General features: G+C 35.1%; 1 protein-coding gene across 1 annotated transcript in view; it reads left to right on the top strand.

Annotated features, from left to right (window-relative positions):
- Positions 1-15,122, top strand: part of LOC137404720 (kinesin-like protein unc-104) — a 66,791-nt gene that overhangs the window by 17,353 nt on the left and 34,316 nt on the right. Inside the window, 9 exon segments of the mRNA XM_068090953.1 lie at positions 1,186-1,365; positions 1,890-2,004; positions 3,908-3,993; positions 6,077-6,210; positions 8,082-8,227; positions 10,000-10,209; positions 11,701-11,831; positions 13,956-14,169; positions 14,445-14,562. Of these exon segments, the coding sequence (XP_067947054.1) occupies positions 1,186-1,365; positions 1,890-2,004; positions 3,908-3,993; positions 6,077-6,210; positions 8,082-8,227; positions 10,000-10,209; positions 11,701-11,831; positions 13,956-14,169; positions 14,445-14,562 (1,334 nt within the window).

Below are 15,122 nucleotides of genomic sequence, written 5' to 3'. Positions count from 1 at the left end.
GAGCAGGTTAACTCTCTCATGTTAACCATGAGCTGCGGAGTCTGGTTCAATACATTGGTTGCGGTTGTGTATCATAATGAGCTGCAGGGTATGGCTTTAATAAGGTTCCTGCAAAATATCTCTGATTAGATAATAGTTAAATAATTAGCCTATAATCATATATGTATATCATACATATCAATACATATATCACATATGTATTTGCGCAAAGGGATACAATCATTTGCCTGTATTGACCCAATAGATATGTTTATAGCCCACCCGAGCATGGTTCCGTTTTGCAAAAATATTGTTTTTCACTTGTGCAATCTCTGACTGTTCCTGCCTGTAACAAAATTGTTATAATATTATATCTGACGTGCTACCTTTTTGTATCTTGCGCTTGGCTCATTGGATATTAATACTTCCTATTAATTATGCAAATGAACATATATAAGCGAATGTTGTTTTTTACAATAAGTGTGTTTTTAACTGAGAGAGTTGTTTAGTCTGGAAGCTCATTAAGGAGCTGCTAAATAAAGTTAATAAAAAGCTGAACTCTCATTGGCTTATATTGTTAAGCCCCCTAAGAACAGCGAGTACACGAGGACCATGCTGTTACAGATGTATTACAGCTACGAAAGTTTCACAAGTTGTAGATCAATGGGTTTTAGGTGATTATCTATTGAGCAAAAGTACTAATGAGAATTATTTTATTTTAAGAGGAATTGATATTGTCATAAGCTATGATAATTTTGATGACTCATCTGACTCTCAAAATACTCATGTGGTAGCAGTCAAAGTAACTGAAAGAATGTCTAAGCTCACTCTGCAACACTTTTTAACCTTGTCTCTGACATCAGCCATAAATTTTATGCTGAATATTTTGGTGTCTGAGCATTTTTTTTATAGATTTTGTTGTTTAAAGGTTGTGGCAATTTGTATGTGCCCTTGCCATAGATAAGGTTTTACTGAATACTTAAATATGTTCCCAAAAAAAGTTAATTTGTTAGCAAAAGAATTAAATATTGCGGATGTTGATATCCAATTTCTGTCAGATAATTGTCTCACCTAAAGAAAAACCGCACATTAAATGCAACCTTAGCATTTACTGGCTTTCAGTTTATCAATCACACACGCGTAAACTTATGAACACGGGAAAATGAATGATTCGTCTTAGAATGGCTTGTGTTTGCCGTGTTTTAGAATTGCCGTGACATTGGTTTCGGATCCTGCTGCTAATTTAGTGTGGAAGGATGTACGGGAAGTGGTAATTGGTCGAATTAGAAACACCAGAGAGTTTATACCTGATGAGCATGGATATATGTCAGTTCTTTCTCTCAACCTTCTCCCTGGACAGTTTATGACTCTTCCCATGGATGATAGGTGGGCCGTTGATATCTTTACAATGCCTTTTTGGCCTCTCTGATACTACTCTATATGTACTGTATCTTAGTTATCTTACTCACATAAGGGTCTGATGAAAGCCAAGTCATGCGTTAGTCTTGGACAGTTTACTGCTCTTTTTTTTCTAATTATAAGCACTCCAAAGCAATATTTTGGTCTTATTTTTTGCAATCTGAAAGGTAATTAGCTTTTTTAATTGCTGCTTACTGTGTTATAAGTAAGAGCAGTGATTATGCTGTTTGTGCTAGAATGAATATCTAGGTGTCAGTCATCTTCACTCAACATAGAGATTTTGTTTGTGATCATATGTTATAATTAGAGTAAATATCTATTTTATAATTATTGTTTCAGAAAGTAATTCCTCATACCTATTCTAATATTGTATCACTTAAAAAAATGTCATTATCAATATCTCAATATGATGGGAATGTGGCAAATCAGCTACATGAATGGCATAAAATAATCAACTCATGTGAGATAAAGTATTGCTATCTGGTTTTCAGGCAGTTCTTTAGATTTGAGGCAGCATGGGATAGTTCTCTACACAACTCAACACTCTTGAATAGAGTTACTCCATCCAATGAGAAGGTCTATGCTACAATAACTATGTACATAGAGGTAAGATTAAAATGATCAAGTTTGTTTAAGTTTCCGAGTTGTAGTTTAGCATTCATGTCTGAACAATAGATAAACCATTGTGTCCCTTTTGTCTACCAACTATATAAAGTGTTATGCTTATACTCAACATGCTCTAGAGTCAGCTTCACTGTCACATTTTTTGTAAATTGAGCTCAAATTAAATGCCAATTCACTGGGATCAACTTGAAGTTCCCTAGGACACTTATGTATTCGCGTCATCTAACTTTCGCGTTTTCGCGTAGTCATCCTCTCACGAAGATTTTATGAGCGAAACTAAACAATCAAAACAAGTAAGCGAATAAGCGAAATTAAATAGCTTTGTTTATTGATATCCACAATAAAATTGTCATATTAGAAATGTGGGTAATTTTTGTGTGTTTGGGCTCATTGGGCAATTATACTTTTGTTCATCGATTAAATCAAATCACCATTCGTTTCCTTAACAAAAATAGGTAATGAGTAGTTGCCTTCCTCCTCTTCTATTGTTGATAACATACTGTCAAGACATATTCCATGTCAGGAGTTCAGAATTCTCGATAAACATGAAATCCTCTCAACCCACAAGTGAAAAAAAACTGAGCCATGGCCACCGCGTGCTACATATACTTGAGATCTAGTATTGGTACCACATCAGTTACGGGGGCAGGGACCTAGACGTCATTGGTAATCCAAGAAATTAATGGCAGCAAGCATTCAAGTTGCATTATCGATCTCGTCTACACATTTCTACCTGCGGTTCACAAACACAAACTAGTCTCAAATTGAAAACAAAGTTTTACTAGTGAGCTGGACCTGAGGAATCTAAATATGTTTGTTCCACTGCATTTATTTTCACATCACCATATTTTTGCACTCATCAGAGCGGCGAAATTTAGTAGCAGCAAAATTTTACTCTGTATGCTACTCACGAAACTAAATACTAGCGAAATATAAGTGTCCTAGGGTATTCGCTCTTGGTTTTGTTAGAATCCTATGTGAGTTGTTTTTGCCGAAGTGAAATAATCAAGTTACTCCAATTTTGCTTAGAATCTCCGTGAATCTTGATTTTAGCGATCTAGGAAGTTATTGCCATAGCGTACATCAGCATTTGCTGTCTTTGTACATCAATGTAAATTCTTGACCTGTATTTACAAGTGAAAAAGCAAAATAATAGCCTTTTAGATTTCAACAAGCTGCATTGGCCAATTAGCTTGAAGTTTCACAACGGTCACACTGGCGATAGTCATTCGCAACAAGTCGTTTTGATTAGTTGCTTTTGCTCAAAGATGGGAATCATAAAGCAATGAACTACGGTTTGCTGTTGACAATCTTAATCAAACTCTCATCTTGTAAACTAAGACTAATGTGATAAATTTACTGACACTACTCGGTTGTTTTGGTTTTCATCTCTGCACGTGTGTTGCTGATTAGTAAGCAGTAATGTTCACCTTTGTCTACACATTACTCGCTGTGTCATGACACTCCATTTGCTCTTTCTGTTGATTTTCAATAGCCCCTTTGTTATCGTCGATGACACTTTGTGAAGGAGCAATTCTTGAACTATTGGAACAAACACAACGAAAACACTTAGCCTATGAGCCCGTAGATTGATGGCTAGATTTTTGAAAAACATCACCTTGCTAGCTTTTTGTTACTCAGAGGCTAAATGGTTGCGGTTGTTCAAAAAGATTGATCAATCCATTGAGTAAAGGTTCATGATTCTTCAGGTCTATACACTTATCTAGATTGGTACTTGATTTCATTGCTCTCTCTGTAAGAGAGAGATTTCTGTACTATTCCTTTTACTGCCTGACAGTTCCGGCTATGGTTTAACAACTTAATAAATACCTCCTAGCTATTTTATTCTCTCTACATGGGATTCTATTGATGATTATTGTTTTAGATGGAGAGTTTTCTGTTGCCTGTCTGTATTACCAAGGATGTTTGTCTGCATATCTTTGGAAGGGATGCTAGGATACTTCCTTCAAGGTATGGCTCTGCTGGTCTTTAATTTAATGTTACTCACCACTACCTGATTACGTCTTCAATGTTTTAATCTAATCAGAAAATTTGATATATCGCTCACATACACGATATGACTGTTTCATGGGGTGCGGGTATGTGTATATTGGCCTGGTGTACCCATATGCTGCTTCTCATTCTCTATCTACCTGAACAAATATAAGCCCTGACTCATTTCAGCTTGTCATCTGTCCAGTCTTACAATTTATATACTTCTCTAAAGACTGGTTCCCATATACGTCGCAAAGCACCAGCGACAGCACCGCAGGCTATTAGCGGTGAAATGGGAACGTACACACCGGGTACCGCCGAGGACTGTCGTTAGTAGCCGGCGGCAACGCAACTGTTTAGGGCTGTTCAAATTTCGCAAAAGGTCGCAGGTAAAATCTTCCCGAAATGCACTGTACGGTTAAAGGTCACCATTATAGGAACGGCATGGCGAGCGAACATTTTATTTGATTACAAATTATGTTTACGATATTATTAACAATGTGGCTTTGTTGTGAACAGATGCCGCCAAGCCTAGCATCACAAGCATTTTGCTGCGCATGTTACCGCCGGAGTCACGTAGACGATATGGGAACCAGGCTTTACTTATTGCTCCTGTGCTGTTTTACCTGCCTGAGCTGTTTGCTAAAGGTTTCTTTGTCTACTTGCTTTCCTCGTTAAATTTTGCCATGTTCAGAGATGTATTTAGTTTCTGAGTTATTTGCTGCATGCCAATTGTATATATACCGGAGGGTATGCTAGTCTACCTAAGTCATTTTTAGTATGGTGAGACATTTAGTAGAAATGGTGGAACATGGTGATGGATGCCACGTTCCACCATATTCCACGAGGAGTATGAGGGAACGTGGTGGAATTTGGTGGACCATATTCCACCAGGAATATGGTCTACCAAAATTCTACCACCATCAGCGAAGTGGTTGACTTTTTGTGAAACATGTTTGTTAATGAATGACAATACACAATTACCTTTGAATGTGTGACGTCATAATCCTTTATTCAGTTTGTTCTTTCTTTATATTTCTTCATGTTGAAATGTCAGTCATATATTGTATACATTACCACTGATGATTTGCTCCAGGATATTCGATATCGCTAAGTATGCACGAGCTGTCATTGTTTCCTTTCATTGCTTTGTTTTCTTTCACTGCTTGCAGTTGAGTGTTAAGTGGGTGGGCTAGTCTGCACTGCTTTACTAATCTCAAGCTCTCACTTCCTCTTTAATAGGAATAATTCATTGCAGCGAGCTTTCAATGTTGCTGTGACATTCACTCTGAGCAAGTGTCCTTTAGTAGAAAGTTTCTGTGGCTTATACCATTGCTCTACATACATCGTGTGATTTTCACTACTTAATTTTGCATACTGTAATATTTTCAATCTACGTCTGCTTTCTGGCCTTTACTGTAGGGCAGTCGTTGAGATGAAAATCAGCTATGTCTTGTCTTACACTTGATATTAACTGATATTAGTAATTTTTGTATGTCGAGATATATAAGTTTAGAATAAAATGTAACAATTAAAGCACATGAGCATTCAATTCTGTTTTCTACAAAATGTTGGTTTGTTTTATTATATATTGCCAACTAATGTGTGTGTTTCAATAATCTGTTTTCTGACTTGAGGTCATTCTCTCATTCTCAATAATCCAGAAACAAATTCTAAATTTATAAAACATTTTGCTAGAAAGATTTAGCATCACTGGAAGGCCTTTGGTCATAAAAAGATGTAAAAAATAAGAAAGTTACCACGTCGGCTTTCACCTTTATTTTTCCTATCCAAAAAAGAGTTACTTGGTTCTTAAAAGATTTTCTCTTAATATCCTTAATCTACGTAGGAATATGTTCTGGTCTAGAATTATTATAACTCATTGAAGAAGATCGCTTTGTAGTTTTCATTATTTATCAAAAACAGGTTTAAGGAAACTTATACACAAAGTACTCTAATAGGTACTTGCCGAATAGAAAATGTGATATCACACTCATATGACTATTATACAGATAGTTGTGTGTTGCTCATAAATAGCAACTCTGTTTCATTCTTGTAGCACGAGGTTCAAGTACTTCAAAGCTCTCTTCAGTTCTAGCCAGGCAGGATCTGACAGGGATCCCGAGCACATGACTAGACTGAGCTCCATTTATGAGCTGACTTTTAAAGACTCCACCCTTAATTCCAGCCCTGGTAGGAATTAGCAATTTTTAGGTTTTTTTAGATATATGTGTTACTATTGACATTTGATAGATATTTCTAATCTCAGATAAGTTCAACTGACCTGAGTCTGAGAGAAATAACAAAGGATACTTACCATATGGTTACGTATTTGAGTAACTTACGGTAGATGACCTCCATAAAGTTATTCATAGCAAATTTAAATAAATAATGAAATAAACTTAACTATATAACCACGAAAATGCATAATTTTCAACTGTATCACAGCTATTCTCTAACCCAGTTGCTACCCGCTTGTCATATTGAATTCGGTATTGTCTCTCGTATCTATTGTTTAATTAGGCATATCTTTCCTATTAACGAAATATATGTTAAATTGAAAATACTGCTTTATATGACAGAGGTCACAATTTCCTAACATTGTTTAGTTGTTATAAATACAGGTTAGGTCTCCCGGAAGATGGATGTTTGTTAGAAATGGCGCTGATTTTGTTAACACTTTAAAACAACGGTGCTGTCACTTGTTAGAAATTGTAGTATCCCCGATGTTATGGTTAAGCTTTCAGGTAATAAAATCAACAATAAATCTAGGCATGGGTTAACCTTGAATCCTAAAGTGTCACAGTTGACTGTGCAACTCAAATACATGTGCCTGTAGGTTGGTAATCACTCTGAAGTTGCAATGTCAAAGTTCAGTAGACTGGAACTTCCAGTTATAATATAACTTGATTAATGAACTCACTCATGAATAGTCAAGAGTACTGGCCTATGAGTCCAAATTGCCTCTCCATGAACTAGCTCATCTGCATGTTATTTATGTGTAAATATATAAAGTATAAGTTGATGATTTTATAATCATACCACTTTAGGTTTTGCTTCTCTGAAAGTGTAGGAAATGTCATTTGTTTGAAAAATAAGTCTGAACTGTTTTCTCAGTTCCATTGTTATGCCTAAAGCTATCATCTACAACCTTAATTATTTGCTTTTCTTCTATGAATCTTTAGCCATGGCAGGTAATTCACTTCTATGTGGTCATAGACGTAAAGTGTCTGCAAGCAGTTCTATGACTCGTTCATTGTCTATGTCTAATGCAGGTAAATACATAAATGACACATTAAATACAGAACAGCACCAGTAACAGCATTTTTTGTTGAGTTTTTTGTAGTCATTTTTTTCTCGCTTCTCACGCGCTTTGTTCTAGGGATATATCAGAGTGTGATCTTTGCTTCAAAGTTGTGATAAGTGCTTAGTAGAATTGGCTTTTAGAATTGAGTTATATCTGTTCCAGTCAACCATTTTAACATTTTTGGTAGACACCTTCTTGCGCAAGTACCAACAAAAACTGGGTTAATCGGATAGGCTACTGGGATAATTCATTAGCATATGGTATCTTTACATTTATTCAGTCTAAATGTTTGCAGTCAGTTCTTCATTTGCCAATCTACTTTCAGGCCTGCCGTAATAGGCATCAGCATAGTTGAGTTTGGCTACTGCAAAATTTACAGTAACAAGTCACAGTGTTACATTGTCTAGAATTTGAATTAGGAGAGCCAGACTGTAATGCATTTGTGGAGCAATTATTTCATTCCTGCGATGAGATGAAATCTTTACACTAATAATGATGATAGTGGTTTGAATGATCTCCCAATCACTCTCTATTTTGCGTTTTATTAACACTGTTATGTTCTACATTAGTGTTTGTTCTGCAAACCTGCTTATTAGTAAAAAAATTACTTTTTAAAACAATTGAAATCATTTAAGATGGCCTCAGGTCGCTTATGACTGGATATTATAACAATTTATAGTTTGTTGGACATCACTTTGTAAACACATATTAGCAGGTTCGGTATCATTGTTTCACCAGTTTGTCATCACTTCTGTAGGTCTCCTGAGGCGTACTCGGCAGGTGATTGACACTTCACAAGCATATGTAAGAGGTGAAGAGAATCTCGGTGGTTGGAGGCCTCGAAGCGACTCTCTTATTTTTGAGCATCAGTGGGAACTTGAGAAAATCAAACGCCTTGAGATGGTTAGTGAGTGGTAACTGATCTCTAGTCAATAGTTAATATTGCAGCTATGTTAATTTTTGTCGTTGTGTTATTGCTGACATCAATGTTTAATTAGTTTTATTTCTGTGTCATGCTATAGTTCATGCCCTGGCCACCAGCTAACAAAAAATAAATTATTACAAACCATGTAAAAGCACATGAATCTAGTAATATTGGATAAAATAATATTGCAGTTGTCAACAGTGGGATTAATATACTATTGAAAGAGTAACACTGTGGGAGACCAAAATGGAAGGTTTTGTTTTAATGAATTCAGTACTATAGTACATGTGTATACTGACTATTCTTCAAACTGATCATGGTTTTATTAGGTTGTACCAATGCTCTGAACTAGTTAATATTTGGTAGAAGATGATGTTGTTGTTGATGATGCCATAATAGGTTGTTATCTCCCTAAAATTATGTGTGATCGATGTGTTTTCATTGATAGTAACATAGACCTCGATATTCTTTCCATGTGGTACCGCAAATAGAGAATAAGTAGCTGAAATTAATTGCAGGGACTGTTTCCAAAAAACTCCAACAATGATATCAACATTGATCTCATAGTTACTGAATTTAACCCCTTCATATAAGTTTTTATCAGCATTGCATGTAGTTCAAATTAAAATATGTAAACTAAGCAAAAATATGTGCGAGCAAAAATTCTTATACGAATTCATCTTCTTTGCATCATTAATCGCAAATAGCAACACTTTCATCAGTTTCGCTCTTTAAACAATTTAACATTCAATCCATTCATGCATTTTGCATATTTTTTTATATCTCTCTTAGCCTTTTATACTTTAAAAGTACTACTCTCATAGCTTCAAAAGTTTAGCCGCAAAATATGTAGTAGTACAGATGCCATAGTAAATGGGAAAACTTTTCGTATGCATCAAAGTATCAGGAGCGTGTTAAACAAAAAACTACTAATAGCCTGATACAATGCAATTATTAATTATTTATGGCAATCCATTCAAAGTTTTAACAAACAAAGCATAAAGCTTCTGAGTTATAAAATGAACTTCAATACAAACCGAAACAGATACTCTTGATGTAATCAAGTCATTATTAGTACGGTTTGAGGAACACTTTTCGACTGATCGCTTGTTATTATGGGTTCGTAAAGATGAAGAATATCAAGTATCGTCAGCCACATAGAAGTGGCGTTCAATTGATGTGTGGCTATATGTTTTTTAACCTGTCTCTACAAAGTAGTATTTAAATAAAGGTGCCGTTCAAATAAAAAGTGGCGTTCAAATAAAGGTGACGTTCAAATAAAGGCGGCGTTTAAATAAAGGTGGTGTTCAAATACAGGTTTCTTGGTATATTAGTTTTGTTTAGCAAATATTATGTTGTGAAACTTGGTATTAATGCATTGTTAAGTAGAGTAAATTTGTGTTCAAGTAAACTTTCCTGGATTCGAATACGTTTTCTTATGCACTGAGGGAGTGATACTTTTTGCTGAGCCAAGGTCCTTCTCTCAAACAAATAAATTATATAGTTGCTGGTATTCACAGTCAACCGAGAGCTGAACCAATAATACGATTGGTTGAGATGATTTGTTTATACTTAAAGCATTGTGAGTAACAAGAGTAATTACCTCTCTGTTAGTCTTCATGACCCACTGGGTGGTACTATTTTACAGGGACAGCGTTTATAATTCACTTCCTCGTGCGAGTCATTTGTATTTAGTCTTCTAATCGCGTATTTTGCTGTCTGAAACACTTAAAATGACCTATTTTTTCAGGTTGAAAAAGTGCGGCACACATTCCTAGTGCGAGAAAAGGTTCAGGAACGGGCTGCTCCTGTTTGTCCAAGAGAACCGGCAAAAGGAGGTACCTCAGAGACAAGTTCACTTAGCAGTTGTGATACAGCGGACAAACGTGGTCTTAGCCCAAAAAACAGTGCTGACATGAGCGTCTTAGATAATGAGTCTAACAAGCAGCTTGCGATGAAGGTATATTTTACTGTCTTTCAGAGTATTCTATGTGCGCAACACCCGGTTTGTTTGTTGTATATCTTAATTGAGTTTATGTTCCGCCGTGAGTATTAATAATGACTTCATAGGCATATCCTGGTGGTTGCTTTATCACAAAAATCAAATCCGATTATCATAAGGGTATTCAAGCTACCTTTCATAAAACTCATGACTTTTAAATCACTCATATATGATGCAGTGGTGCTGCACCTTCACTTCCTGTCCCCCACTGTCTGTGAAAGCTGTTGTTTTATTCATGATTTTATTTGAAATGAACTCATATTAGAGACCACAATGTTGTCTTGAATGATCTAATGTCCCTTGCCACTTTATTTTATAGTCATTTGTTAAGTAGATCGAAGTCTTATCTAGGGGTCTAAAGATAGTTTCAGTAATCTAATAAATCGTTGATAGCTTATTGAGAATAAGAAGTTTATCACCTGTTTTGCTGAAGTATTTAATTGTTTAAGCTCTGTATCTCATTAAGAAGAATATTGTGATATACAGAATACAGTTATCTTTCTAGCAAAATAGCTAAATATTTTCAAAACTCGATAGTATGATTCATGGAAGTGTAAGAGTTGCAAGGCAAAATTGTGTTTGGCTTTTAAATTGATTACACTCATCTCTGTAGGCTAGGTTGGCTTCACAAAAATGTTTTCCTTCGATTGAAATATATTGTATCTTCATTTAACCCTTTCACTGCCAACCATGTACAAATTCGGGTATCTGCCTAGTGCCAACCATTTTACCGCAAATTGCCGATACTGCTTCATGCTATGCAAACACTATTTTTTCCAATTTTAATCTCTATCTAGAACATTTTTGTTACATATTTTATTTTACTAACATTTTAACAAACATTGCTATGCAAAAACTCAATGGATCTATACTTTGTGCGATGATAAAGCTATGTGAAGCTACGATCGATGCGAAGCTAAAGCGATCCTCCATAATGTTCCTTACTCTTAAAAACTATTACTTTCACCACTATGAGACACAGTGCTGCTGGTTTAATTATTTGTATAATCACGAAATTCTGAATTGGCTATAATGTCATCAACATAACTAATTACCTGTTTTCTGACACGCGCGCATGGTAATTAATGAACTCACACAAAAAGCGTTAGTTTTTAAATTAAAAATTCTCAAACAAAGGTTTAAAATTGCTTCGTTATTTTAGGCTAATTTTATAGACAAGTCTTCGGACAACACTGTCCATTTCATGTCTTAAAGACCATGGGTTATGTTGTCAACGAGTAATAAAATTAGGTAACTATGCAATTTTTGGGAAAGTCGCAATAATGCGTCTACTGCAGTCGTCCCACGAAAACGCATTTATGTGGCTATGACAGTGAAAGGGTTAAACTCTTTGGCATTTAGATTTGATTGACATGCCAAGTCTATTTTGGAATTTTTTGCTAAAAGCAACCAATTGGTACCATTGATAATTTGTGGTCTTACTTTCAGGTGATTGCTTTGATGAGTTCCGGTGTTGCTTCATCCAGCTGGTGTATGAGGAAGTCAGACTCTAGTGAGAGCTTTAGCTCAGACTCAGATAAACTCACACCGAGCAGCTCCGTTGTATCAGGGCTTTCCAAGTGAGTCGGTCATAAAGTGCCACAATCACCTACCCTAATATTTGTCTACTTTCTTCCATAAAAGTGCTGTTTTCAATGAATGTGTAGGCATTCTCAACATGATCATAATAATAATTCATAGCATAAATAGCTGCATTATATTCAGTCAGTTTATCTCATGTCCATGTTCTGTCATTGTATTGATTGAATAGATAACTAATATTGTTCCCAGTATTGCAGTATTGTTCCCAATTAGTTACTGTAGTTCTGTTAGTTTATTCTGTCTATACAACTTTTTAAGTAGAGCAATTAATTTTTTTTTTAATTCTATTACTTTGTTGTACTTTTTGTGTCAATCAAAGCTTCGGCGCTAGTTACTGTTACTATATTTGCTATTATAGTTTTAGTCTTTCTGGTATTGGAACTGCCAGGTTGGTACAGTTTAGTTATCAATAACTATTACATGTTGTAGCATTCAGGATCTGTGTATATGTGTTAACTTATGTGTTATACAATCACTTTGATTAGCGAATCACAGTCATTATAGTTTCAATCACTGCTTAATAGTGATTCATATCACCTCGATCAAACCATACCTGTTTAGTTTATAACTTAACAAACTGGCTTTGCTAGAGAAGGTTGTATAAGAAGGTTCTTGTTTACTCAAGAAAAGATCTAATTTAATTAACAGCCAATACTTACAGTATTATAGAAACTGATTAATTATATTCTTCAACTAAATCATTTATTATTTAGTTGACGCTTTTTATTAAGCGGTACTGCTTGATAAGGTTTCTAAATGACATCATATCCCAATCACTGTTGTTGTAACTAGTGCTGATAATAGCATTCAACCCAGCATGCATCTAAATTTATTATCTTTAAAGGTTGACTTGCAACAAAATTCACATTACCGTTATTTGATATGAAAATATTCACCATATCTTACTTTGTTGTGTTGTAGGTGAAAAATATGTGGAAAGGTGATTACAAGCTCTTAAAAGCTAAAAACGAACAGTTAATCGCAGCCACATGGGACCGCCATAGTTTGGATTCCCTTTCCAAAACGGCTCAAATGTGATTAGTTGTGAGAGATGGTTTCTGTTTACACTTTTTTGCAACCTTATTCGTCGAAATATTTTTACAAATATACTTCACACATTCAATATAACTATGTCTGTTGTTCTTACGCGTCTGTTTTATCGTCATTGTAATGCTGTCACTTTTAGTACCGATATCTTATAACTTACCGTAAAACTTCGTTTAATTTTTTAGCCTTAGCTTGAAAGAGTACATATCATTATCTGATAATCATGCCGAGCCTGTTGGTCACTTGTGATAATTGAAAAGTGCTGCAGAAATTATTTGCGAAGTATTGGGTCACACGATCAGATTACGACTTGCCAATTAGACCAGGTCGAAACAAAATTGTAAAGTAGCGAGCATCTACATGTATATTTGATACGGGGTCTTTAGTAAAACCCGAAGTGTTTGTCATAAACTATTACTACGATAAGTTTTATATTGATTTTTGTATTGCCCTTTCAATTCGCGTGAGAACATACGTGACAAGACAATAACGAAATTTCGTGGTTTTGTCATCGAAATAAAGAGATTCCAATCTACGGCGGCTTTTCGTTTTTGAACTTTTAAGAGCTTGTAATCACATTTCCACATATTTGGCACTTACAACACAACAGAGTAAGACATAGTGAATCTTTGGAAACCAATTAACTGTAATGTGAATTTTGTTGCAAGTCAACCTTTAAACATCCCTTTAACTTGAAATGCTTTTCCTTTTGAGGAGTTGTTAGTTGAAATGATTATGTAGTTACTGCTAGTGGAAACTGGTTCATTTAAAATGATGATAATAATTTGTAAGACATTTACTTTCTTCTACTAAATTTTGGCAATGCTTAACATGACAAGCCATGAAAGCACAAAACTTGAAACCTGTAAACCATTGTGTTCCTTGATCAGGGTGTTAATAATTGTCCAAAACATTTTCTAGCAAGTGAAGTTTTGGTTGGTGTCACTATGGGTGTGACTCTTTCTACGTATTGACTCTTCAATAAATTAGAGACAGTTTTCTATTTTGTCATTAGAATTAAAGGTAGCTTATCAGTTGATATACTAATGTTTTAGATCTATGTCGAATGCTGATGAACGTAAAAAGGCACCTATGTCATGTGGTAGCATGCATACTGTGTCATCGGATAGTAGTTCAGTTGGGGAAGCAAGTCATCAGCTCATCATAGACACAGAAGAGATATTTCCCAACCCAATCATCTCTAAAAAAGGCTTCATCAATGTATTTGACCAGCCCCACCACAGGAACAAGTGGTCTAAATGTCATGTGGTATGTTTTTTGTATTGACTAATATACTAGTTATGGAGTGTCTTCTGTAGATATGTTTCAATCCATTATCTGCCTTATATGCATTAATGTAGTATGCAAACCCCTATCATCGGAGAGTCAGCCTCATGTATTCATGTTTACAGCCAGATGTTTAACCGTGTTCAACAGTCACGAGTATATCATCAGTTTTCATTTGTATTTTATATATTTTTGTTTATACCTCAACTTACTCTCCACTTAACCATGATATTATAAGTAATAATTATTAATTACAGGTGATTCGACGACCATACCTGTTTCTCTACTCAGGAAGTAAAGACTGCGTAGAGAGAGCTGTTATCAATCTGAGCACTGCTAGGATTGAGTGCAGTGATGATCAACAGCAGTTACTTGGTAAGATTCACTCATTTGTCTCTATTTTTAAATTTATATTTATTCACGCTGTTCAGATTTTTGTTATGCTTTGTTGATAGTTTAACCTTTTCATTGTCATATGCTCATTTATGCGAAATCTATGGTCGATTGTCGTATGCACATTTTTGCGATTTTTTGAGCAATTATGTAGTAACTTACTTTTATTATTATTTTATTAATTGACAACATCACCAATGACCTTCAGGAATTTTATGGTAGTGACAGCGTTGTCCGAAGAATGCTCAATAACATTAGCCGTATTAATGTAATGGACAACGGGAAACCGGTGCAAGCTCTCAAACTTGTACTTTTTTTCTTACCACACATGGAAAAGTTAGTGTTGCATAAGGATATCTGTGCTGGTATATTTTATATATTTATTTATTCTTTCTCACTTTATTTTAGACATATACAAAGTTTTTATAGGGTAGAAACTGTTTTGGAGAAGAAAAGGAAAACATTGATTCAAATTGTCTGATTTAAATGTAAAAATGTGTAATTTCACACAATTTTTTCGTACCAATCAAAAATTTTCTTTT

Source organism: Watersipora subatra, chromosome 9 (assembly GCF_963576615.1).
Source record: "Watersipora subatra chromosome 9, tzWatSuba1.1, whole genome shotgun sequence".
Lineage (NCBI taxonomy): Eukaryota > Metazoa > Bryozoa > Gymnolaemata > Cheilostomatida > Watersiporidae > Watersipora > Watersipora subatra.
Note: the sequence above shows the minus strand (reverse complement) of the source record. Positions and strands in the feature narration are given on the sequence as shown.